This window comes from Humulus lupulus, chromosome 5, assembly GCF_963169125.1.
Source record: "Humulus lupulus chromosome 5, drHumLupu1.1, whole genome shotgun sequence".
Taxonomy (NCBI): Eukaryota; Viridiplantae; Streptophyta; class Magnoliopsida; order Rosales; family Cannabaceae; genus Humulus; species Humulus lupulus.
In genome coordinates this window covers 131,959,866-131,986,916 of record NC_084797.1, presented here as the reverse complement: position 1 = coordinate 131,986,916, position 27,051 = coordinate 131,959,866, and the positions used below count along the sequence as shown (strand labels likewise).

General features: G+C 39.1%; 2 protein-coding genes and 2 long non-coding RNA genes across 6 annotated transcripts; 3 read left to right on the top strand and 1 right to left on the bottom strand.

The window, feature by feature from the left end:
* The first annotated feature begins 282 nt into the window (after positions 1-282).
* Positions 283-5,427, top strand: LOC133777667 (uncharacterized). Its single transcript, XR_009868755.1, has 3 exons — positions 283-1,205; positions 1,472-1,541; positions 4,611-5,427. It is a non-coding gene; the product is annotated as an uncharacterized LOC133777667 (long non-coding RNA).
* Positions 5,428-9,251: 3,824 nt separating this feature from the next.
* LOC133780607 (uncharacterized) lies at positions 9,252-11,061 on the top strand. The gene is made up of 3 exons (XM_062220246.1): positions 9,252-9,920; positions 10,026-10,589; positions 10,682-11,061. Exons 1-2 carry the CDS (start codon positions 9,813-9,815, stop codon positions 10,515-10,517), a joined length of 600 nt encoding a protein of 199 aa, XP_062076230.1. The 5' UTR covers positions 9,252-9,812; the 3' UTR covers positions 10,518-10,589; positions 10,682-11,061.
* Positions 11,062-16,075: 5,014 nt separating this feature from the next.
* LOC133779479 (uncharacterized) lies at positions 16,076-17,440 on the bottom strand. The gene is made up of 2 exons (XM_062219438.1): positions 16,922-17,440; positions 16,076-16,804 (listed from the first exon to the last, which is right to left on the bottom strand). The coding sequence occupies exons 1-2, from the start codon at positions 17,438-17,440 to the stop codon at positions 16,076-16,078; spliced, it is 1,248 nt and encodes a 415-aa protein (XP_062075422.1).
* A 2,516-nt stretch (positions 17,441-19,956) lies between these two features.
* LOC133777666 (uncharacterized) lies at positions 19,957-24,737 on the top strand. Of its 3 annotated transcripts, none has more exons than XR_009868753.1 (4): positions 19,957-20,244; positions 23,890-23,921; positions 24,010-24,051; positions 24,486-24,737. It is a non-coding gene; the product is annotated as an uncharacterized LOC133777666 (long non-coding RNA). The 3 variants fall into 3 exon arrangements; XR_009868754.1 differs by having other exon boundaries at positions 24,477-24,737; XR_009868752.1 differs by lacking the exons at positions 23,890-23,921; positions 24,010-24,051.
* The last annotated feature ends 2,314 nt before the right edge of the window (positions 24,738-27,051 follow it).

The following is a 27,051-nucleotide window of genomic DNA, read 5'->3' as shown; positions in this document are numbered from 1 at the left end:
AAAAATAATGAAAAAATGAGTAAATAGAAAGAAAAAAAACGCTTTAAGCTATTATAGCTATATATTTAAAGGGAGTAGATATTGACAAGAATCATGAGGCTACATCTAAAAATTAATTGGTGATTAGTGGAGTTATACATGTTCTTATTAATGAATCAATATTCTTACACTTATTCCATATGGAGCACAATAATCTAATAAATATTAAGTCATTTAGTTAAATTTTTTTACATTTGGACTACTTTAAAGCAGCATTGGGACTGCTCTAAGGAGTCCTTGGTTATTCTTCGATTACAATTCATTGGCTCACCTTGTTTGTAGGAATTTTCCTAGTACTAATTTTTATCAAATTATAAAATTGTACAATTTATTAGCTGTAAATAGCACAATCTTGCAATATATATATGGTGTTTCTGGGCAGTTGTACGGATTGGTCGCACGGATGCAGTCATTTTTTTTACCATTGATATTGTAATGGGCGGTCTTCATACATCGTACGTACCATTGGTATAGAAGTGTTGCGGTGTGGTTTTTGTTAGGGGATACTTACCTGGTGTACTTTTCGAGAATTGTAGGGTATCTTATTTAGGGTTTTAGATCTGAACAAAGGTTTTTCTAGGTTCTGAAATCGCAGTGGGACTAAGAAACTCTTCTTCTCCTTTGAGGTGTAAGTGAGGTTTGTCTTTCTATTATCTCTTCCTTGCCTGAGATTCATATTGAAGAATTTGAATGTGCTTGGTATATATGTAACTGGCCCTGTATATCGTTGTGGTGGAGGCTCTGCATGCCGAGTCAAGGAGCAAAATAACTCACTCTTCGAAGAATCTTAAAGATGAGTTTTTGATTTTTTGGGAAATCCAGAAGATAGGAAGAGACAACTTGTTTTATGTTTACCTTTATTTTCGTTTGGCTATGAAGGTTTGTGTACCTATTTTATGTGTAGCTTTTGTTTTCTCTAAATCTGTATTTTCTTTTAGCTACAGAGATTGACGATGAAGGTTTCTGTTTCATGATTTGTCTGATGTATTTCCATCATTGGGATTTCTACAAAAAAAAATTTAACCGTACCCACAAAATTCTTCTTTTCTAAGAACTGAATAAGTGATGTTGCAGAATGAATGCGGAGGGAGGAGTGGGGCAGTGACTCAGCAGGGGATAAATGAACAAATTCGAAGAATAAGCGACATTGGCATCGAATTATCTGGGTAAGTGGGATACGCATAAAATTGAATAAGGATTAAAGGAATACGAAAAGCCCTTTCTCTTTCCAATTATTTTCAATTCTACAAAAGGCTTAGCTTTTAAAAACTAGCCGAAGAATGTGTGCTTGTATTGTATCAACAATGCTTTGCTTCTTTCAATCATTATTTCTTCACAGAAGACAAACATTAATTAACTAAATCGATGCATATGAATCTTAGTTATTATTAATATTGCGACTGATTTAATATCATTAATTGCATATATGTAGGTGTGCTAATGTCAATTTTGGCAGCCCGTCTTGAACGTATAGGTTTGCAAGTCCACAACATACCTTAATCGTACGTTCATGCCATGCTCTGCTTAAACAGAACTATAATTTCTAATACATCAATGAGAAAGGACCAAACAAATTTTTTCTACTTTCACCAAAAGAAAAAAAAAATACTACTTTTATTCACCATGCATCGAATGCAATGCCTAACATTGAATTTCTTCCATACCTCTATTATCTCTGAGACTAACAAAATAAAATAAAACTCTTGATAACAAAAAGCAAAACAAAATAAAACTACAATATAACAAAATTCAATTGTTTAGCAATGCAATCTTCATCACAACCACCTTTTTAATCCAACGTTCTGTTTGACCTTCAATTGGAACACAATCTCAACAACTGCCACAATTGCAACCATATCAATCTAACATTCTTCCTTCAAAAACAAAGCCAACAGATAATAAAAAAGTAACTAATTATTGTTTGCCAAATATAACAATGCCAAACAAACCATAAAACACAAACAAAAAACAATCTATAAAAGGTTAAAATAATAATATCAAGCAAGCATGTCACTGCTTTAAGTCAACCGCCAAAATTTAAAAGAAAGAGCACTAGAAAATAAACCCAGAAAATCAACAAAAACATGCCCCATATATATAACCAACAAAATAAAACTCCCAAAACCTTTCACCATCTCAATCTTTGAAATCCACACAAATGAAAATACACAGAGAGAAACCCAAAAAATCATTCCATAAAAAATAACTATTTAAACCATATCCAAACATCCTTCTATATACCATTACAATGGCAGACAGTTTCGAAAGACAAAATATTAGACCGAAACCATAACTACAAAAAAAAAAAAAAAAATCATCATACCATAATCCCCCGTAACGTGATGACCGACCACAACAAATTCACATTCCTAATCTCTCCGGCCTCCTGCGAACGTTTCTTAACGATTTCGTTAGTGCCTTTCATTATTCGCCGCTGTCAAAATCAACGGAGTCCAGAACAATGGTTGAATCGGAGAGCAGGTTTCACTAGTTATTCTTGAAGCGTGGTCGTAGAAGCAAAAAGTCGTGGAAATTGAAATTTTTTTATAGAAATATCATGATTAGCCCAAAAATTCGACCGGTAACACGTGATGAAATTAAAAAAAATAACCGCCCGAAAAAAATACAATACAGTTGTGCCCACACTAGCATCCTTATTCGTACATAAACAAGCCAATAGAATTACACAAAAAAAGTGTGCACCGGTGCAACTCTTTTCCACACCTGCACCAAATAAATATCATATATACTAGGGCTGAGCATAAAATCCGAAAAACTGAAAAAACCGTATACACCGACCTTCCGAACACCGAAAAAACCAAATTCGATTAAACCGAACACCAAAAAACCGCCAACGGCGCAAACTGCCACTGTTCGGTCGGTTTGAAAATTTTGTCCGGGCCGACCGACGAAACCGAAACCGACCAAACAATATAATATATAATAATATAATATTATATAATTATTAAATAAAAATTAAAAAAAATATATGAAATTATGTTCTATATATTTATGTTTTAAAAATGTACAAAAATGGATTCCAACAATCCAAAAATTTTAGTATTTTAACTAAAACTTTCAACAACAAAAGTTAAAAAAAAATTTTAAAAATAAGAAATTCGGTTTGGTCGGTTTAACCGACCAAACCGCGGTCCAAAACGGTCGGTTTTTTCTTTTAACTGGTTTGGTCGGTCGGTTTTTGGATTGCACCAATCCGGACCGAAAACCGAATTCTGGATTTTATGTTATGAAAAAACCGCCCAAACCGATCGATGCTCACCCCTAATATATACATTGAAAAAGTCTTTGGTGCGGGCGTAAGAAAGGCCTGCACCGGTGCGGGTGTTTTTTTTAACATGATTGGCTGTCATTAAAGAAAAAGTGAGTGTTAATATAGGTTTGGTTGTATTTTATCTCTTTCCTTGTTTAGTGTTAAACGGTGGGTGGCTTCGTGCCTAATTCAAAGTGAGTGGCCATTGTGAAGAGTTCCGACCAAGGGACTACGTTTGCTCTCTTCCGTTCATAATCTTCTATAAAAATAGTGAAGGTTACTTATGGACTCCACCAACATGATTCTTTCGCCTCCAAAATCCTTCCTTCCTCGGCCTTATCCAATCTGGGCAATGTTGATTTCTCCTTTTGGTTTCTTTCGCAACTCTTCAATCTAGCCACTTTTCATTGGAACCTAGTAATTCGAGGCTACTCTAAGAGCCCAAATCCCAACCATTCGATTTCGATTTTCATCTAAATGTTGCAAGATGGGGTCAAGTCGAACCAATTTACTTATCTTTTTCTTACAAAGGCCTCGTCTTCCCTGTGGGAGAGAGAGCTTGGAGAGACCGTGCATGCCTTGGTTGCCAAACATGGCTATGAGAATGATATTTTTATCCAAAACACCTTGATTCATGTGCATGCTAGTTGTCGTTATATTTTACTAAATGTTGGATGGGTATGCAAAATGTAAGGATATGAATATAGCAAGACAAGTGATTGAGCTGATGCCAAACTGGGATGTTGTTTCTTAGAGTTCTCATATTGATAGGCATGTTAAAAATTTCTCATATTGATAGGCATGTTAAAAATGGAGAGTATTTGGATTCGTTAATCAACACTAAACAGAACTGTTATTATGGTTTGCATTATTGCAATTTTATGAAACCTCAGCCATAACATTTGGAATTGGAATCTGATTATGGTTTACTTTATTGCAATTTTATTAAACATGAGCCATAACATTAAGAATTAGAATTTGACTAATGATTATCTTGCCAATTAGAAATGACAATTTTACATATTTGTTTTGCAAGTTTTCATCTTGTTGAAATTTCCATCCTGTTTAATAATGTAAATACATTAATAGTTTAGACACAGAGACATATGAGTTCCATTCCTTGTTCATTCATAACTAAATTGCATTAATAAGGTTTTAAGTTTTTCCACTTTATAATTTCATTTAATTTATTGGTTGATAAAGTCATAATACTTATAACGAAGTAAGCTCAACACCTCAGAATAATATTCAGGTGTTCTTTTCTGATATTCAATCACTAACATGCTAAGAACTGAAACAGATGAATTTGATGCAAGCAGTGTGTTGAAGCAATAAATTTGTCTTTCTATATTTGGAGGTATGAACCAACGGTAGATGATGCTATGACACTATTCCGATGATGAAGATCACCTTTGACTCGTCGGGGATACTTGCAAGAAAGACACTCCGATGCCTAAGTCAGTATCGAATTCGATCCCCTAATTCGAATAAGAATCTCATATTTATAGAGCAAAAATGTAAAATGGTTAGTTGGTTCAAGCAAACCCATGATTGGTGGAGGAAAGATAACCGAATTTCCCTCCAAAACACGCTGATTTTAAATTATGTATTCGGAGGTCAGAGGCGCAGACCGCCTCTGACCCATGGCTTCTGCCTTCGGAGCTTCTGCAGGCCAAAGCGATTCATTTTGAATGTTCAGTAAATGAGGATAGAACTTTGGGCCGAATATTTTGGGCCCAACAGATGCCCCCTGGCCCAAGCTTCGAACAGACGAGGCATGCTAAATTACTCGAATCTTGGGCCGACTCTTCAATGCCAAATTTTTTGCCCAAAGCCGTCATTCTCCACAGATCGAGGGGTTCGTAGGTACACGATCATTGAATCTCCTGACAAGCTACATTTAAAATTTAATGCAAACACAATTACCGAGTGAAGCACTCGATTCAGAATTTTACTTCTCATTTAACTAGTTCTAATTCAAAATAATTCTCATTCAAATTTTTCAAACTTTATTCTAAACTTTCTAGAAAAGAGCTCTGAGGGAAGAAACCCTAAAGATAACCATCCTTCTAATCTTACAACGATCATCTCAATCTTCTCGATCATGTCTTCACGCTCATCTCCTGAACCTTTGGATCGCGAAGGATACAAGAATGCGTATGAACGCATACGCAAATCGTTCAATATTCCTGACAATGTCACGGTACGGATGCTTTCGGATGCTGAACTTCGAGAATGGCGATTCAAAGATGTAGTCAAGCCCACCAAAATTGTCATGAGTCTGAGACACATCGAATGGCTCCGTTTCCCTCTTCCTGCTTTGTTGGTGCAAGTAATTTCGAACTCCGGAGCTCACATTTCTCAATTTCTTCCAAATATTATTCAATCCATAGTCGGTGCTCAGATGATAGGAAGTCTTAGGAACGTTGACATTCAGTCAGATGACATTTATGCATGCTTTACCAAGATGACGAACAAGGCGATAGAGGGAAAACCCTGGAAGACCTTCTATCTCTCTCCCAAAAAGATCGAACGATTTTTATTGATTTTGACAGCTCCCATCGAAATTGGGATAAATACTTCTTTGCCGTTGGAGGAGCATGGTATCCTAAATTCCTACCTCAAGAAATTTTTCCTTTGGCCAAGGTGTTCATAAAAGGCGATTTATGTTTTTATTTTGTTCCTTATTGCTTTTAGTGTGAGTTAATCATATCTGGATGATTGCCTATTAATCTGACTCTGCGTATTACTTTTTTACTTCCTTGTACCAGATTTTTCTTGGCCTCAGATTAATATGAGTCCTGAATGGCAGAGCATGCTGATAGAGAATGGGCTTCTGCATGAGTCTAAAGAGAATGCCATTAGTATCAGGGGCGTGATGAACCCCTACTGTATGCAAATTATGACCCGGCTCTGCTTTATGGATCGAGTCGATCCTGGTGCCGTGCGGGTCAGATCGCAGAAGGGTGACATGACCCTAAGAAAAATTACAGCTACATGTGCAAAGCAGCTGGGAGCTTTTTTGAAGAAGTCTCCCCCTGCTTCTTCAACTCTGTCTTTATCGAAGACCGAGTGTGAACGAGCATGCTTTGAGACCTTCGCCACATGTGCCAAGCGCCTAGGGATCCCAGAAAATAAAAAGAAAGAGGGCTCTAGCTCAGCCAATGCTGCATAATCTTCTCCTGACAAGTCTGCCTTGTCACGCAAATCTTCCCGTATTCATGGGCGATCCTCCACGCCTTCTGATGTTCTCCAAATTCAGCCTCTTCAGTAGGTGCCTCTGCCTAAGGATGCCTTAGGAAAGAGAAAGACGCGCGAGGAGTCATCCGAAGATTCGGACGATGGGAAGTGTATTTCGTCCAAGCTTCAGATCCCAAAGGGATCTGCCTCTGCTGCTAAGGGTTCTCCCCTTGAAATCCCCAAGCTTACTCCAGGGAAGTTACCAATCGGCCAGGCTCTAACGCTGTGCAAGAAGCCTCAAGGGTCTGCCCCCGCTGGATCTTTACCTCGGTCGTCTTCTTCTTCGCATGTAGTTGGGTCCTCCTCGAAGGCAGGTCCAGAAGGAGCGGCTCATGATGCGGTTGTATCTCCTACACCACCTAAATCATCAGAGGTGGTGACTGGAGATGGTGCGCAAGGTGGCCTACCAATCGAGGCGAAGTCCCTTGGCGTCTGTATGAAGTCGTCAGAGGCATTACCCTCTACTTCTGCTTTGGCTGGGGGTTCTGACGCTGGCCGTAAGCATGGCTCAGAGGGGAGACGCCATTCTTCTGCCTCTCGTAAGAATCGACTTCTGGAGGATGCTTTCGGAGGGGATTTTGAGTCTGTGAACACTCCTCCCCAGCCAGTTGAGTCAGGCACGACCGTCATTTCTGAGACTCTCCCCGTATGTCAGGAATTAGGGGTTGCCGAAATAGCAGGTGTTCATACTCTTAATGTTGCTGTTTCCGCATCACCACCTGTGGCTTCTGAGTCCCATCCAGGAGAGGTTATCTGTAACGCCCTACTTCCTTAGAGCAATTACTAAGTGAGTTTGAAAACGTGCTTTCAACTCGCTAATCGAGGTTTTAGGTCAAATAGTGTAATTAAGCCATAAACAGAGGAAAAACTTTAGAAATAACACCATAGCATTGAAAACCATAAAAGCTTGACACCTGGGATCCCAAAATACAGTTTAGAAATATTTACAACATAAAAATTGAACCAAGTCCACTGAACGACAAAATCTAAGTTTATTTACAAGCATCTCCCAAAATTCGCTGGCTGTGGCAGTCAGGCTAGTCAAACATGCACACGTCGCCTCACGCCTGCTATACTCATGGTTGGCTGACCTTCTCTTTACCCTTACCTGCACCACAGAGCATCTATGAGCCGAAGCCCAGCAAGAAAACCCACAAACAGATAACATATGCAACACATATAACAGGCATATAAACAGGCCACCAATGGGCTAAACACATACGGCCTTGCCGTCCTAAGCGTTTACCAAGCCCTGGGTTCGCGGACCATGCCGTGAGGATATCCCAGGTATCCTTTTTAAGGACTCGCCCTGGCAACTCGCACTCCACGTGCTCAACGCTGCTCCCGGCCCCTTGCCGTTCTCGGCCTTGCACTCAACGTGGCCAATGCCGTTCCCGACCCTTCGCCATTCTCGGCCTACACCGTTCTCGGATCTCGCTGATCATTCACATAATATCATACATAGCATAGCAAGCAAGTACAAAATTCTAGCATATTCAGTTAAAGGGCTACGCCCCGCAGTCCAAACACAATGGGCTCAGTCCTGCATACAAGCTCTATGGGAACAAGGGTTTTCTTACCTGAGTCCCAAGCTCTCCGAGCACCGATGTCCCGAGCACAGTCCACTAACTTGAGCCTCTCCGAAACCCTAGTCACAACACATTAACAACATCCATCCATCAATTTCTAACCCAATAAATAAATTTGAGCCATAACTCTAACCTCCGGGACCTTGAATTCTATCAATCCAGGTGAAAAAATCCATCCTGAGCCTTAACCATTGAATTCCCAAGCCTAAACACCCTTAAAAATGCAGACTTGCACTAAGAGCCGCGACCCCACCCTCAAGCGCCGCGGCTAGCCTCAAAACAGAGGCTAGCACACCCCTGCAACACACACGGGCCGTGACACGCACACCAAGCGCCGCGGCGCGCATGAACTCCTCGGCCACACTTAGCCGCGCGGGCACACGGGCCGCGGCGCGCCCCTCCTAGGGTCCCGACCCTCATCTCCAAATCAAGAATTTCCACCACCTTCCCTGCATTTTCCTCAAGCCAACTCACTCAAAACTTATCTAACAAACCCAGATATTTAACACGTACATTCCAGCTCAATATCATCATCAAAACCTAACAGAATCTGCTCCAAAACTCAGCTAAAACACTTAAGATAGATCAAACTTAATCAACATGCAAACTCTTACAAACCAGGAACAATTCTCAACATAACCTTAATAATTAGATCTTACCTTGCAGAGCTTAGTCCCTGTGTTTGTTCCTCAATCCTCAAGATTAAAGATCCTAAGTTTTCTCAGCCCAATTCCTTGCTTAAGCTAGCTTACACCAGAATTTGCCTTTGATATGCCTTAGAGAAGGAGTAGAGAAGAAAAGAGTGGTGAGAAGCTATCCTTAGCTGAATGGAGGAGTATAGGTCGGTTTCCCCAAAGTTTCTAAGTGATTCTTCCTTTTTGTTTTACTTAACTTAAGTCTAAAGGGTTACCTCAAGGCTCGGGGTACCAAAACGTCCCCGAGGGCAAAATGGCAAATTTCTCCAATATTCCCTCCTAGACATTCTATCCTCAAATATATCTCCAAATATTTATTTTCATGTCCCGATAACCCCATAACACACCTAGAACCCGAACTACCCCTCGACTCGCTCCGAGTCAGAATCTCAACCCCGTTGTGACTCTTTGGCTATCCACTCCCCAGGACTATCTTGGATCATGCTGCACAGACATATCACATATATATCGCATTTATCACATTTATGCCCCTAATATCCAGAGGGGGCCCACTTGCACATTTAACTCAACTAAACATGCATCATTATCATATATTCACATAAATCCACATATTAGCATATTAAAGCATTTATTGCCCTCCAGGCACACTAATCAAGGCCCTAAGCCCGATTAGAAAATTCGGGTCGTTACATTATCATTGTATCTTCGAAGAGTACAAGTACTTTCGAGTCTCCCAGTGCTTTCTTGGAGCAACTAACGTCTTCTGCCGTGCAGATGTTGGTGTACCTTCCAAGCGACTTGGGTGAAGATGATAGTTTACTTGTACGCCCTTCCAAGCCATATCTTTCTGGAATGGGAACAATTGCGTTGACGTCTGACAGTGTTATGGTGTCGACGTTAGCAGAAGGTGGGGAGCCAGTTGCCCCCGTTGCTTCTGCTGCTGCATTAACAAGGTGAGAAGTAAATGACAGAGCGGGGGTCGTGTCTGAATATGGTCCTTCTGCATCTACAGAGGTGATGGAGGAGATGCTACGCATAAGCAGACCCCATCTTCCTGCAAAAGCTGTTGGATCGCTGAGTGGGCAAGGTGACTTGCTGCAACAAGTGTCGGACCATATTTGGATGGTAAGTTGGTTAAAAACTAGCACCTTTTATTATTACAGAATAGAGCGAGTATCATGTGATACGTGTGTAATGTGATTTTTGATGAGTGTAATTGATGTGTGACAGAGTTATGTATGTGCTTCTGCTGCAAGGCGAGAGTATGCGGCGGCTGTACAGAATAGCTCTAAACTGGCAGAACAGGCGCTGAAGTTGGAAGAGGAGCGGGCGGGGAGAATGATGGCCAAAGCGAATCGAAATGTGCTTGTGGAAGCCATCAAAAAGTTAGAAACAGAGCTAGCAGAGGCTAAAAAGAAGGTGGGCGCCACAGAGGAGAAACTAGTAGGCACTGTCGGACTCGAGGTGGAGCGTGACAAACTGAAAGCTGATTTGGTGGCAATGAACAATAATTGGATGGAGAGAAACCAAGTCTGCGCTCAACACGAAGCCCACATGGGGAAGCTCGACAGCATGATAAATGACCTTCATGAGGATATAGTGTCGTTGCAGACAAATAAAGAGATTTTGGAGAAAGAAAAGAAAGAACTGCAACAAAAGTCAGAGGTGCCAGAGATGAGCGTAGTAGATGCCAGGAAGCAGAAGCTGGAGGTGGAACTCTAGTTAGAGAAGAAGCTGAAGAAAAAAGAAGAAGCGGTCACCAAAACTAAGAAGCAGTTGAAGGAGACGGCTGAGGTATGTGTTATTTTTGTAGCCGTAAATGTATTGGCAAGATAGTGGGTCTATATGGCACGTGTGTTGATGACATGATGGTTTTATTTTTGCAGAGGGCAGAAGAGGAGGTAATGGAATCCATGAGACAGCGCATCCGAGATCGTGAGCATCGTGAGCATTGCTGATGACATTGCTGTTGCAGGTGAGCATCGTGAGCAGCGCAGAGGGCAGAAGAGGCGGCTGATGACATTGCTGTTGCAAGTGAGCATCGTGAGTGGATGATGGTGCCCTTTTTAAGGCGAATCTTCGATAACCCACAGTGGTTATACTCAACGTGGGCGCTGGAGGCACTAATTAGAAGCGGCATTCCGTACTACATATCGTGTGAGCGATATGGGTTAGGCCATCCGAAGCTAGAGAGTACGATGGCAGAGTACATGTGCCGTATTGAATGGGATTGAATATGACTAAGAGAATATTTGTATATAGTGGGTAAAGAAATATGTGATATGTAACGAATATTGTTATTAATGTAACATAATTTATAAATAACAGCTGCTGATTAATTACCGCTTTTAATTGTCTGTGCTCTTCTGATTGCGTGAACTGCAAATTTTTCCTCATTTTCATGCGTTGATTACTTAAAAGAGTTGATCATAAATGTATGGCCGTGCGTATCATCTGTCAAACTGGATTATAATGAGAGTGTTGTACTCTATGAAGCCAACGTTATCGTTAAGTGTTAATCTTTCTTATGCTTGGAGAGTCGTGTTGATGCCTTATCAGAACGGGACCGACCTCTAGGGTGTATGAAAGAGCATGGTTGATGCTCTACCATTTGCTAGAGGGTTCGATACGGTTCAGGCCAGACGTAGGAAACAATATGCGGGGTTGGGCGTCGAGGCAGAGGCGGGGAGGTTAGGGCCATGAGGTAGAAGTCTTTCTAGTGCACCCATACCGAGGGGTATGTGTGAAGGCTTTCTTGGGTAGTCTTGTAGTCCGACAGAGGTACTCGTTGTGTAGGATAGGGGTGCGACTGCGGGAAAAGTTCCTCCCAGCCTTGGATTGCCAAACCAGGTAATGTACACTGGTGTCGGACCCAAAGTGTTGCAGCTGATGGTTCTGCTGCGGTAGTCAGGGCAGAGTAAACTGCAGGGGGAGCTCCTCTTACTCAAGTAAGAGGACAGGGTAGGTAGTGTACCCTGGTTGGACGACCAAATCTGCATAGTCAGGGCAGATTAGACTGCGAAATTGCTGGCCTTAGCTCCCCGTAAGCTTAGTCAAGTCAGATTAGAATGCTTTTGGGCATAACATCGATTGAAATGGCAGAGGCAACATGATTGTGTACACAGATTGTGTGTAGTGGCCTTGCTGCCTCGATCCATTGAGGTTCTGCCTTGTGCCGATGTGTGGGGCGAGATGCTGTATCTCACCATGCATTATTTTTCGTTTGTTGGGAAACATCTTCTTTGTTTTAGGCGTGGAAAACGGCTGTATTGGGACCAAAGGCTTATGGTGTATTGTTATGGGAAACTGATAACCACAAGCGCTCAGATAGTCACTTATTTATAGTCAGAGTGGTAGGTGGTTTTAAATGCACGTGAATAATGTTGTGTTTAATATGGGTAGGTAGGGATATATTAAAGTTCATATTTGATAGCATCTTTCGAGTGAAGTGACGGTTGTCACATGTCTGACTTAGTGTGTTGTCATAGTGAGGAATCCTTATGCAAAATCGTGTCAACAAAAATTTAACGTGCAAAATAATGTGAAAAAGGAAAGTTGTTGTATTACTTTTGAATTGCACAGTACAACAATTAACAATAATATTGTTTCAAAGACATTGAATTCCAAGTACGATCTTCCCACTACGTACATTCTTAAGAGTATAAGACCCTCTGCCTAGTACTTCTATGATTTCAAAAGGCCCTTCCCAGTTTGGTTCTAGCTTCTTTTTGTTGCCGGTGACCTTGCGTAGAACCCAATCACCTTTCTGAAATGTGCGTGAGTGGACTCTTTTGTTGTAGTAGCGTTCTGCAGCCTTTTGATAATTTTCCCTTCGTAATTGTGCCATCGCACGTACTTCTTCCAGAAGGTCTAGGTTGTGCACTAGTTGAATGTTGTTTGTGGTTTGATCAGAGGCGATCTCTATTCAAAGTGTAGGCAGGCCCACTTCTGTCGGGATGATAGCTTCTGTTCCATATACCATGGCGTAGGGAGATTCACCCGTAGAGGACCTTTTTGTTGTCCTGTACGCCCATAACACCTTCAGTAGTTCCTCTGCCCATGCTCCTTTTTTATCTTCCAAGTTCTTCTTAATGCTGGCAAAAATAACTTTATTGGAAGCTTTTGCTTGGCCATTGCCTTGCTGGTAAGTGACAGAGGCAAAACTCAACTTGATCTTGTATGTGTCACATAGTTCTTGTACTTTGGCATTTTGGAACGGGGTTCCATTGTCAACGACTATCTCCCATGGTATCCCAAATTGACAGATGATGTGCTTCCATATGAAGTTCATGGTGTCTGTTTTGCTGACCGTGACATACGCTTCTGCCACAACCCACTTAGTGAAGTAATCAGTGGCTACTAGAGCATACCGTTTTCCTCCAACAGCCTTAGGCAGTTCACCTACCACGTCCATGCCCCATTTTGCGAAAGGCCAAGGTGCAACGATTGAGTGTAAAGTTTGAGCGGGTTGATGGATGGATGGTGCAAATCGTTGGCATTTGTCACATTTTTTGGCATAGTCTCGTGCTTCTGTCATCATGTACGACCAGTAGTACCCCGCTGTAAGTGCCTTGTGTGCCAGACTCCGACCCCCCGTGTGATTTCCACATGCTCTCTCGTGTATCTCTTCTAACAGTTTTTTAGCTTCTGATGGATGCAAACACCGAAGGTAGGGGCCATCTAAGGACTTGCGATATAGCGTTCCATGGATCATGGAATAGTGTTGTGCTCGAAGGCGCAAAAGCTTCGTGTCTTTTGGATGAGGGGGTAGTTCAGAGGTGGACAAGTATCGAACGATTGGGTCCATGCAGCACTCGAGTTCTGACGAGGTTGAGTAGACTTCTAAAGCTTTGATTGACCGGCTTATAGATATGGAGGATTGGCGTGTACAGTCTCCTGCAGAGGATAATTTGGCAAGGGCATCGGCCTTCTGATTTTTCTCCCTCGGTACTTGTACGAGTTCGAATTGGTGGAAATTTGATCGCAAGTCAGTTACTTTCTGTAGTAGGCTAGCTAGATGGGGTGCTTTGGTATCGAAATTCCCAACCGCTTGTTCTATCATAAGCTGTGAATCTCCTCTGACATTCAGACGTTTAATGCCTATGTCTCGTGCTAGTTCTAAACCATAGATTAGAGCCTCATATTCCGCTTCATTATTCGTTGTGAACTATTCTAAACGAATGGCTTCCTCGATTTTGAGGCCTGAGGGAGCCTCTAACACGACGCCAATACCGGCTCCTTGGGAATTGGATGCCCCATCCGTATGCATTGTCCACACCCATTCATCTTTTGATTCTAACAATTCAGGCAGGGTGTCTGGGGTGAAAGATTGTATTTCAACCAGGAAGTCAGCAAGTACTTGTCCTTTTTTTTGCTTTTCGTGGAGAGAATTTTATATCATACGTCCCTAGCTTAACTGCCCATTTAGATAACCTTCCAGAGAGATCGGGTTTACTTAATACTTGCTTCAGTGGATAGTCCGTATATACAATGATGGTGTGACTTTCAAAATATTGTCGTAACTTCGTCTTTGCTGTGATGAGTGCGAGTGCCAATTTTTCCATCATACTGTAGTGAGTTTCAGCGTCCAGAAGCATCTTGCCGCAATAAAACACTGGCCTCTGATGACTAGCCTCTTCTTGGAAGAAAACGGAACTCACAGCAAAGTGTGAGACAAACAGATACAAGAATAGATCTTCATTGGTGATGGGGGAGCTCAATATAGGAGGAGAGCTCAAATAAGCTTTCAATTCTTCCAATGCTTTACTTTATTCTGGTCCCCATGCGGTGTTGGTGGATTTCTTTATGCATTGCAAGAAGGGCTGGCAACGGTCGGACATGCGCGATATGAACCGGCTTAATGCCACAATTTTGCCTGTCAGAGCCTAGATGTCTCAGATGGTTCTGGGTTCTTTTGACTTCTTAGAGGGATGCAATCTGTGTTGGGTTGGCCTCGATGCCCCTCTGGCTGACCACATATCCTAAGAACTGTCCAGAGGACACCCCAAAGGCGCACTTAGAGGGGTTCAATTTCATTTTATAAGTGTCGAGAATATCGAAGCACTCGGTCAAATCACCTACATGTGAAGAGCTGTGTTTAGATTTGACGACCATGTCGTCAATATAGACCTCCATGTTTCTCCCAAGCAATGAGGAAAACAGCTTGTGCATCAACCTTTGGTACGTTGCGCCTGCATTCTTCAGTCCAAAGGGCATGACTTTGTAGCAATACAATCCACCTTCTGTTATGAAAGCTGTGTGGATCTGATCCTCTGATTTCATTGGGATCTGATTGTATCTGGAGTAGGCATCTGGGAAGCTCATTCTTTCAAACCCTGCCGTAGCGTCTATCATCTGATCAATTTTCGGTAGAGGGCAGCTATCCTTTGGACATGCTTTATTTAGGTTGGTGTAGTCTATGCATACTCTCTTTTTCCCGTTCTTCTTTGGGACCACGACAGGGTTGGCTAGCCAACTGGGATACAATCATTCTTCAATTGCCTCCGTGCTCAGAAACCATTGTACCTCCTCTTGGATGACTTGGTTTACTTCGGGAGTGAACCTCCTTTGCTTCTGTTTGACGGGCGGGAAGCTGTTGGATATATTAAGGTTGTGACTCATGATGGAGGAGTCTATTCCGGGTATGTCGTGTGGAGACCAGGCGAAAGTTCTAACTCTAGTTTTGAGAAATTGGACTAGGGTTTGTTTTTCATTTTCAGAAAGTTTGGTACTTACCAGCACTATTTTAGATGGGTCAGCGTCGTCTAGACAGATTGTCTCTAGGTCGTCGAGAGTGACTTGGGGTTTTTCTTGGTTTTCTCCTAGATTGATTCCTTTGAGGCATGCTGGTAGGTTGTGCTGTGATTGCTATTTTTCAAGATTGTCATCATGGGAGGAAGTGCCAGAATTGTTTATTTCTTTTAAGGTAAGGAAGCACTTTTTGGCCTGCTTCTGACAACGCTTGATGTCGATGGTGTAGCGCCCGTTGGATGAGAGGCATCGCATCACCTGATGCAAAGTTGAGACTACCCCTTGCATCCTGTGGATCCAATTTCTCCTCATGATGGCGTTGTAGCTTGTGATGGAATCTATAATGAGGAAGTCTACTGGCAGGGTACGCTCCGCGGCTACCACGGTTAACCGCACGACGCCCTTCGGGTACACTATCTGGCTGTTAAATCCCAAAATGGGCGTAGTGAAGGTCCGGATCTGATTTTCCTTTAGCCCCATCTTCTGGAAGGCTTCCCAGAAGAGGATGTCAACCCCACTGCCCCCGTCGACTAGAACCTGTCCAACTGGCAATGGTCGACTTGTAGCGAAATGACGAGAGGATCGTCATGGGGTAGGTGCACTCCTTGCAAGTCATCGTCGGTGAAGGTGATTGCAGAGGCTGGATAACTTCTGTCCTTTGAAGTGAAAATATTGACCGTGTGGCCTAATGATCTATATCGCTTCACCCGCTCCTCAATCCTCTTACGGATTTTGGTTGCATGCTCTTGGTTTTCAGTGAGCTCCACAACCCCATGTATCATGGGGACTTGCTTAAGAGGTTCTTGTGGGCTTGTAGAGGCTGTGCGCACGGGGTCTGCTGCTTGTGGTGTTGGGGCAGAAGCAGGATTATGCTGTGAGGTGCCGAGTCTGCCTGCCTCCTTAATGTACTGGGTTAGCCTCCCACTTCTCATGAAGGCCTGGATCTGATTGTTCAGGTTGTGGCATTCTGCAATCGTATGACCGTGATCTTTATGGAAGAGGCAGTATTTGTTTTTATCCCTTCTGTCTGGAGGAGTGGAAATCTTATACGGCTCACGCCAGATAGGTCTATCTTTATTTTCTTCATAAATGACCTCCTGTGGGACGATGTATTCGAAGGAAGGGTACCGCGGGGAATTTCGGTTCTGTCTTGGCCTCTTCCCTTCCTTTGCGTGGTCTGTCTGTTGCCTCTTCCTCTTATCATCTCTAGCAGGTGGTGGTGGGTTATTTGCTGGTGGAGCAGAGATAAGTGCGGATTTCTTCTATGCATGCTCTCAAAATTCTAGGACTCTGAAGATGCCCTCGGCTCGGGTCTGGATCTCAGCCATGTCATAAGGCGGTGTCATGGTGATATTTTCGTGCAAAAGAGATCCCACCTGCAAGCTTTTGACATAGAGATTGGCCGCGGTAACCGGGTCGACGTCGTGAATTTGATGCATGAGGTCAATGAAACATTGTAAATACGCCTTCGGATGTTCATTTTCTCCTTGCTCGATCCAATAGAGGTCGGCCATTGTTCTTGGTGCTTCACGGTTCGCACTGTATTGCTTGAGAAAAGTTCGTCGGAGGTCATTAAAACTGTTGATGGATCCGGACTTTAATTGTCGGAACCACAGCAGAGCTAGCCCAGAGAAAGTCGTTGAAAAGTCCTTGCATTGAATGGCTTCGTTGTTGGCTTCTAGTGCCATTTTCTGCTGAAATTGGAACAGGTGGTTTAACGGATCTCTCTTTCCATTAAGCGTAGGGAGGGAAGGGATGACGAAGTCTCGAGGTTTAGGCTCATTCTGAATCCACTCTGAGAAGGGAGACTTCTCAGTGGTTCTTGACACCAGATCCATATGCTTGGTTGTGTGAACGGATCTTCCGTCTGAGAACTTCTGCATCATTTCCCTCATCATCTCTTCTTTCCAACTGTCTAAGAACCGGATCGAGGGAGCACGGTCCTCAGCGGGTGAGTCATGCGCGGCTCGCTGTGCGATTTGTTGGGGCCTGACTTCGGCGGTCGGTTGAGTTGACCGGGTGGGCTCTGCTCCGGTCCGTGCATGTGTGTCACAGAGCGGGGCTCGTCGTTGTTCGGTCCCAAGACGAAGATGGGTTGGGGAGGGTGGTGGGAGACCCTGGGATCCTTCGCTACCGAGGTGCGTGGTTTGTTGAGGGGAACTGATGCGGTCGATTGGAACTTCGGGTCTACCAGAGTCGAGATTGTTGTTGGCTTGGGTGCTGCGTGTGGCGTCGGCGGATTTGTGCAGCTCAGCGATCTCAGCTTCGAGCCTAGCCTGAGCTTTGTTCAACGTTTTAATTGCTTCGTCGGATCTCTACTGGCTGGCTTCCAGTAGGCGACACATCCTGTCGATCTGGTCACTGACGTCCGCTGGTGGGACGACCTGGGTAATCGGACCCGACACTTCGTTGCCCTTTGGCGGCATGGCTCCAAGGTTTGAGAAGATCTTGGTTGCAAAAAAGAGAGTTCTTGATTTCTTGATTCGACGATGTGGCTAAGGCCAAAACATTCGGCGGTTCCCACAGACGGCGCCAATTGTTGAAGCAACAAATTTGTCTTTTTATATTTGGAGGTATGAACCAACGGTAGATGATGCTCTGACACTATTCCAGTGATGAAGATCGCCTTTGACTCGTTGGGGATACCTGCAAGAAAAACACTCCGATGCCTAAGTCAGTATCGAATTCGATCCCCTTATTTGAATAAGAATCTCATATTTATAGAGCAGAAATGTAAAATGGTTAGTTGGTTCAAGCAAACCCTTGATTGGTGGAGGAAAGATAACCAAATTTCCCTCCAAAACACGATAATTTGAAATTATGTATTCGGAGGTCAGAGGTGCAGACCGCCTCTGACCCGTGGCTTCTGCCTTCGGAGCTTCTGCAGGCCAAAACGATCCATTTTGAATGTTCGGTAAATGAGGAAAGAACTTTGGGCCGAATATTTTGGGCCCAACACAGTGATTTGAGTTAGGATGTACATGGATTCCACAAGCCAATATAGGAAATGGAGAATTTTGAGCTATTATTAATTTATTTCATGACCCATATCTTATTATTAAAAAATCTTACAATGTATTTTCAATTCAAGTCATTTATGACCAGTATCCTAGTAAATTAATAGTAGTATGGTTTGGATCGAAAACAAGTTGAATTGATTTGAAAGAAAGAAAAATTTTAAAACAATGTCATTAGATAAGTTTATTTGACTTCAATATTACACTCAGTACCATCTAAGTACATTATAAGTTTCGCCAATGCAGACCGAGATATACTTGATCTCGACTTCGCGACTAAGTTATGTAAATAATTAAGAGATTGTAGAAATTAATAAGAGAAAGGCTCAATACCATCATGAATGGTTGAGCTGCTCTGTCTTATTTATAGAGCTTGAATCTGTCTTATTTATAGAGCTTGAATGATACAATCTATTGTAAAAATCATAAGATAAATCTAAGTATAGTTGTACACATAGCTAAAAATCAATAACAACATCCTAACTGAATTAACAAAGTGCTTAAGTGTATTCTCTAACAAGTTTGAGATCGCGCGGCTGTCGGCACCATACAAGACGCTCTTAGTGCTGAAGCGGATCATCAAAACAGTGTGCGACGAGGTCAAGAGATTTTTAAAAAGTACAGAGTTTTCAATACCTCCAAGGAGGTAGAACTGGTATATGCAGAACAAATGGTTCGATCCGTACCGCCAGACTGTAAATCCAGTACTGAACAATGGTCTCCATCGGCGGCTTCCAAGCAGCTACTTTCCTCGTGAAAAGAAATAAAAAAAACGAGAGAAGAGGAAAATATAAAATCTACTTTGAATAAAAGAAACAAATAAGTTAAGCTCAAGTGCACCATAACTTGGGTGTTTTGATGAAATTAGAGCCATTGATTGAAACCATAGCTTAAGTAATTTATAGATCAATGGTTGACAAAATAGTCGCACAGGTACATGCATTTCGTACGCCTGCACCACAGACTTACCCTATATATATTTATATCAAGGTGTTCTTCACATTTCTTTGTACTGTTGAGCATTACAGTAACATAGAAGTTTATACAATTATTTTATATTTTATCTTGGTATTAGGGCCTTTTGACTCACGCCTATCTATGGCTACTCCACCTAGCACTGTTGTAGTAGAATTAGTCTCAGCCTCAAATGAGCAGTCTGTCACCACCACGACACCTATGTGGGTCCCTACATCTAGCCCTCTTGTTCATATACCCAACATTTCTACCTCATCTCCTACGCTCTCTGCTCCAATAAACTCATCTTCTCTAGCTCCGGTCCCAAAAAATATCTCTCTTTCAAAGCCTTGCTCCTCTCACATTTAAGTTAGATAAAGCCAACTACCCCTTTTGGAAATCACATGTCCTTCATGCTCTTAGAGCCCATGACCTAGATGGTTATTTTTTAGGAACCAAAATCTGTCCACCACAGTTCGTGGACAACACCATCAATGGCCCTAATCCTGGTGAGTCACGTCAACTCAACCTTGGCTACTCCCTGTGCATCCGTACAAATCAAGCCATCATGATCTAGCTCATGAACTCCATTTCCGAGACCATGTTTGGTCATATTGTTTGGTGCACCACCTCCTTTGTTGTTTGGCACACTCTAGAGCTCTTGTTCACCACTCATTCCAAGGCTAGAACCCTCCAACTTCGTTTCCAACTTCAAGTTCTCAAAAAGGGTAAGTAATCTCACAATCCATGACTACATGCTTAAAATGCTCTCCTTTGCTGAAAACCTCTATGCTGCTGGTCAACTTATTTTAGATGGGATCTCATTTTATACATCTTAGGAGATCTTGGGCATGATTATGACTCTGTAATTGTCAACCTTGCTTCTAGGCATGACCAAGTCACCCTTAAAGAAGTCCAATACATGTTGCAAAGTCAAGAATTAAGACTTGAACATGTCAACCCAACCGCCTTTAATGACCTTCCCTCTTCTAGTACTAATCTTGCTACCCAGATTGCAGGTCTCTTCAACTCATCAACTCATCAACTCTCCTTCTCTCCAAATTCTTCAATTGGCCGTGGTTACTATTCTAGAGGTTGTGGTCATGGCCGTAGGGGCAAAAACAACAACAATCGTCCCTTTTGTCAGTTGTGCAATAGGCCAAGCCATATTGCTACCAAATATTATCATAAGTTTGACATTTTCTTTCAATCCTTCTAGTTCTACCAATGCTTCAAAAAATGGTTTCTCTCACACAAACCACCAACCTCAAGGAAATGGTCAACAAGCCTATTTCACCTCATCCACCGATTCTCTTTGTTGATAATGGTTGGTACTTAGAAAATGGGGCCACAAACCACATAGCCTCAGAGCCCTCAAACTTGTAGCAGAAAACTGAGTTTAGAGGTAATACCCATTTGCTCATTGGTAACAGGCAACCTCTTAAAATCTCACATTCAAGTTGTAGTAATTTGCATAGCAAAAACAACATGCTTTCTCTCCATATCACAACTTACCAGAAATCTTTTTTCCATATCACAACTTACCAAAAACTTCTTTCCATATCACTTAATTGTTGTTAATTGTTGGTATTAAAAGAACAAATTAGAGATACGTAGTGGGGAATATGCCCTTTTTAATAATTACTAATACCAACCAAAATCTTACATATATATATATATATTAAATCACATACAATAAGATTAGAGATTCTTTTGTAGCCTATCAAGTGTCATCGAATCTTTTTGTATAAAATTAACGATCTTCCTATCCAAGTTATGAAAACTCACATCTTGATCTTCAAAACCAATCCTCAAATACACAAGGACGTGTGTGGGCACGTAGAATTCAAAAGGTTGATTTATGATTCTCTAAATGTACTCAACACATGAGAACTAGAGAGATTTGATAGAGAGAAGATGAATTGAATAGTTTTCAGGTTTAGGAAAATTATATTGCTTCTGTTTTTGAGAGAGAATCTGTTATACAATAAACTTCATTTTAGATTTATAAGGATAATTAACTAATTTAATTAATCTTTATTTTATTAAAATAAAACTGACCAGTTACAACTTTATTTTATTATTTAATTAAAAATATATTTTAAAAAACTAAATAAATATAATTAAATAAACAAATGATTTGAAATTCAAAATTCAATTCCTAGAGATAGGAAATATCTTTGTGTGGCGCCAATCACTATGCAAGACAGTGAGTGTCGTGAGCCACATTAGGATTTTTCCTAATTTTCTCATTTATTTGTTTAATTAATATTTAAGACAATATATTTATCCCAAAATAAATATTAGTTAATAAAAAATAAATTTAGCTTAAAATTTCAGTTTCAAATAATTAAATAAATATCTTATTCTAAATAAGATAATTATTAATTTCTCTTTATATATATTAATCCAAACAAGATTAATATTTATTTTAACCTATAGTTTTTCAAAATAAAAATTATATAGTTAATTAATTAATTCATAATTAATCAATTGTCTATAACTATCACATAATTATTTCATTGCCCTGAAAAATTAATTCCTTTGCAATTAACTCATTCTCTCTAAAAATATTTCTTTTGATATCCTTGTTAGGAATGGTTCCTAGTGCGCAGCAGAAGTTGCGGCAATGGTATACAACAAAAAATTTCATAATATTTATATGAGGATCCTTTAATATGCAATATATTAATCAATATATATATATGAATATGAAAAATAATACGAAACGATTTACCTCTTGTAGCATATCAATAATCCTTGAATCTTTTCGTATATGTTTCGATCTTCTTATCCTTGCTTGAGTACTCACACCTAAATCTTCCAAGACGTTCTCTCCACCTCCAAATGTGGGTGGGCACATAGAGAACAAATATCAACTTTGTGAATCAAAAGTATTATCAACTCATGAGACTTTTGATTATAGGCTAGAAAGAAAATAATTTTGCTTTTGTGAAAAAGATAGTTTTTTCTTCTCTGTAAAATCTTGTTGTTTCTATTTTCTATCATATAGAATATATAGACATTATTACCATAATAATAATAAAAATCAATCATATTTTATAATAATAATAATGATAATAGACAAAAATCTAACATTCGATTTTAAGACCCCTTTTAAAATGTTTTATTAATTAATTAAAAATAAAAATAAAAAATCAATATCTGATAACATCAGATCTGCCACACGCATAGAACAGTTCAAGCCCTATGCGTGTGGCCTATCCCTCGAAAATGAGATTTTGATTTTTTTCAAGTTTTTTTATTTTAATTAATTAATAATTAGATATCCAAATAAGATATCATCTTTTTAAGGAAAATATAACAATTTAAATTATAAAATTCAAAATATTAATTTTCATTATCATCTTATTATTAATTAAATAAATATAATAATCAAAACCAAAATTTGACTATCCATATTTATTTATTCACACTTGAATAAAATAATTGATTAAAATTAATTTATTCTATTTCTACACAATTTCAAAAATTGCACAAATGCAATAATAAATTGTGCAACTTCAATTGTCACATAATTGCACATTTATCCAGAAGAATAAATATTCTCTCATATAGCCCATTCACAGTTTAACCCTTGTATCAACTCTTACCTTGATTAGTGTTGATAGAGCCGCCCCGATGACCTATGGACCAATAATTCCAAGCTCCAGTAAATAAAAGATTTATTAACCAAAACTCTTTGATTATTAAAAACTTCAAGTGTGCTGAAAATGTGCAAAAACGTGTTTAAAATATCAGCGTATGCCGATATATCACAGCTATAGGGGCCGATATGTCGCCTAAGGTTGATATGGAAAACACGTCGACTTCGCACGAGCGAAACCACGTAGGCTCGGGATATAGGGACAGGCGATATATCGCCTATAGGGGCAATATATCGGTTGCCCTTATGTATTTTTTTTAAACTTCGTGGAAATTGAATTAGAAACAGCCTCAACAACTTGGAGTTGCTCTTGAACTTTTTTGACCGAGTTTTGGGCATTTGTTGAACAAATAATTCAAATTTATTCAATTAATATTTATTTTAATAGGGGTTAGTTTCACTCCTTGAACTCTATAAATAGGACCACTCAGCCATTTCATTCATCATTCAAGCATTCTTCAGAGCCTTCAAGCTACTAGGTTTATTCTAAAGAGAAAACTCTAGGGTTTTGGGATTAAAAGCTTTTCAATCTAAGCTTTTCTAAACACTTGGGATGTAAGATAGAATGATATTTTGGTATTGAGGTGTAGGACGAAGCTATAGTCTATTCAAGGTATTCTTATCCTCAGAGTTAGTTCATTATAGTTCTTTTATTTTTCTTTCATTTTTCCTTCATATCCTAACTTGTTATTATGGATTTTGATAGGTGTTTAAGTTTCTTGAAACTTAAGGTTTTCGGTAAGTTACTATCTTGATGGTTTAGATATTATTTTCATCTCTATTTTTTTTCTTTAGAAAACTTATGGATCTTCCTGCTTGATTTTAGGATTTTTCCATCCCATTCTTGTCTCCAATATCCAGGTTTTTGGTAAGGAAAATAGGTTAGATTTTATGATTATGTTTATATGCTGTTATGGTTATATGTTATATGTATATATGTATCTGTTCTATGTTGTAGTCACTTGGGATATATAGTTGCTTAGATAGCAAATATATCCCAAGATCTTTATCATTACCGTAGATTAGAGTTATGATTAAATCTACCTCGATTACTAGAGAGAGGATCTAGATGGTTTATCATATACTATTTTGTGATCTAACCTACCTCCATTAGTAGACACATGACCTAGATGGTTTTATCACATACTACGAAAATGAGTTAATGTCCATTAATATTGTAGTCCTATGTTTTTACGTTTTTACGTCATATGTTTTATGTTTTAGACTTATGATTTATAATATATTTTAGTAGATTTTCCTTGCTAGGCATTAGGCTCATTCATTTTCATTTAGATGATGCAGGAAAATAAGCTTGGATGGCGGGACGAATTCATGGCAATTTTGGCATGTGTATTGGGAGAGGACTGAATGGATGGACTGCTGGAAAAAATCGAGAATGAAGTTTATATTTTTGAGTCTTTTTAATTTATGTATTTATATTTTGGCATTTAGTATTTGAACAATTAATTAAAGGTTTATGTTTCTTTATGTTTTTTATGTAATAACAATGGGATCCCGTATTTTGGATTTTTATAATAAAGTTCTATTATCCTATGTATGTATTCCAAAATAGTAGTTATGCTTAGTATTTTTAATGGTCCGAGATCTTAGAATTAGTCAAGGCATTACAGAACTAGTTTAGTTTGTTAAAGGATCTTACTTCGTTTTTATTGGTTCTCTTTTATTGTAAGGTCACTTTTGCTGTGATATAATTCAAGCAACTTAGTTCATTGAGGATAAGCTTGATTACATTTTTGTGAGTGAGAAAACACGTGAGAGAAAGATAGAATGCTTATAATAGAATGTATTTTCTTGAGAGAGGTTAAGGAAATGAGAACTTTTGTTGTTGTAACCATTGTTGATTGAAGAATAAGATTGGCTGCACTCATGAGGATGTAGACTACTTTGGTAAAACATCGTAAATCTTATTGTTGTGTTATTTTATTTCTTGAATTGTTATTGTTGTGTTGTGAAGGTTTTCCATGTAAATTTTCAGGTTTGAGTTTGCAAAGGTTGTCAAGGGCATTCAAGGTGTTTGGTTGATTGTTTGTGACAGACTTTGTCCTTTTTTTTTATATCAATATTCAATTGCGATGGATAAATAAAAATAAATTCAATTACAATTTCCAATAGAGGAAATTACATGAAATATGAGATTTTTTTTAAAACTTTGATAAATATGACATTTTTTTCCCTTAAGTTTTGTATGGCATAATTTATTTATTTATATTTTTATTGGATTTTTTCCCATATTTTTGTAATTTTATTAAAATATACCATATAATTTCAATATTGATTTTTTTTTAATTATAGGATATTTTTATTATTATATATTTTTTATAAGTTAATAATATGTATACACATATATATACAATTGATCGTATACATTAAACCATATAATTTTTTCCATTATATATATACATATATTATTGCTATTATTATTTTTATATGTATATACATATATATATAAGATTATAAAATAGTACACATATATATATGGATGTATTATTATTGTTATTATATTAATTTTATATATACATTCAAATATGAGGTGATGAGAATGACTTTCACTAATTGTGGTGATGATGATGATGATGTCTAGGTTATGTCATTATACATATGTATGTTTTGGATTATTGTTGGAGATGTATATATGCCATTTAATTTCATTTTAAATAATAACTGATTACCACTATAAAAATAAATTTAGATTTTTTAGTAATGTGGCAGTAACCGGTTATTACTATCAATTTTAACTATCATGGCAAGTACTCGAGTGAATTGTAATTGGTTGCTAACAAATTTGGAAGAAAAAAAAAACAGATCAGAATACATCCAGTAAAGAAGAAGAAGAAGGTAACCGGTTACCCCTATTAAAATAAATGATTGATAACTAGTTACTGAGCCAAACCTAAAAAAAAAAACTCAGAAAATAAAAAATTAATCTGAGAAGTAGTAGTAGAAGAAGAAGAAGAAGGTGGTAACTGGTTACCCCTATCAAAATAACAATTAATTAGTAACTAGTTACTTAGCCAAATCTTTAAAACAAAAAAAAACAACTACATCTGAAAAACAAAATCAGATATAAAAATAACTAAGAAGAAGAAGATCGAAGAAGGTAACTGGTTACTTAGGTAGTTTTATAAAAAAAATCAAATCTGAAAAATAAATTCAAATTTAAAAATAACACATGAAGAAGGAGATTAAATAAGGTAATGGTTACAACTAGGACCACAAAAAAACTCAAATCTGAAAAATAAAATAAAATCATGACAGTAACTGGTTACTTAAACTAGATCTAAAAAACAAAATCAGATTTAAAAACAACCATGAAGAAGGAAATTAAATAAGGTAACTGGTTACTGCTAAGTCTACAAAAACCTCAGATCTGAAAACAAAACAGAATCATGACAGTAACTAGTTACTTAGACAGATTTAGAAGAAAAAAAAAACCAGATTTGTAAAAGAAAACCAGATCTGAAAAGAAAAGAAAAAACAGATCTAAAACAACAAAGAAGACGTAGAAGAACGTAAAGAAGAAGAAGAAGAAGAAGAAGAAGAAGAACACGAAAACGAAGAAGAATGCGAAGAGGAATACGAATTGGAGATGGCGTCGGCGGTGACCGGAGACACGTCGTCCATTTGCCGGTGTGAGATAGCTCCTATTGTTGTGAGAGAAAATGGTTGGCTACCATTGTTGTGAGAAAAATGGAGAGAGTAAGTGAGGAATACGTGAGGGATGGAGAGAAATAGGAAAGTAAGAGAGAGAGAGAGTGTATTTTTTTATGGTATTTTGTTCATAATATTCCGTGGGATTCCCATATTTTAAACTTTTTTTTGTTTGTTGGAATTACCATATTTTGTGGCA

Bases quoted from the DNA above. Each gene is read 5' to 3' on its own strand.
- LOC133779479 (XM_062219438.1), bottom strand. From the start codon at position 17,440: ATGAGGGAAATGATGCAGAAGTTCTCAGACGGAAGATCCGTTCACACA. The intron at 16,805-16,921 runs GTGGGATCTCTT...CATGCATAGAAG, and splicing joins TCTATGTCAAAAGCTTGCAG to AAATCCGCACTTATCTCTGC.
- LOC133780607 (XM_062220246.1), top strand. From the start codon at position 9,813: ATGGAGGAGATGCTACGCATAAGCAGACCCCATCTTCCTGCAAAAGCT. The intron at 9,921-10,025 runs GTAAGTTGGTTA...GATGTGTGACAG, and splicing joins TGTCGGACCATATTTGGATG to AGTTATGTATGTGCTTCTGC.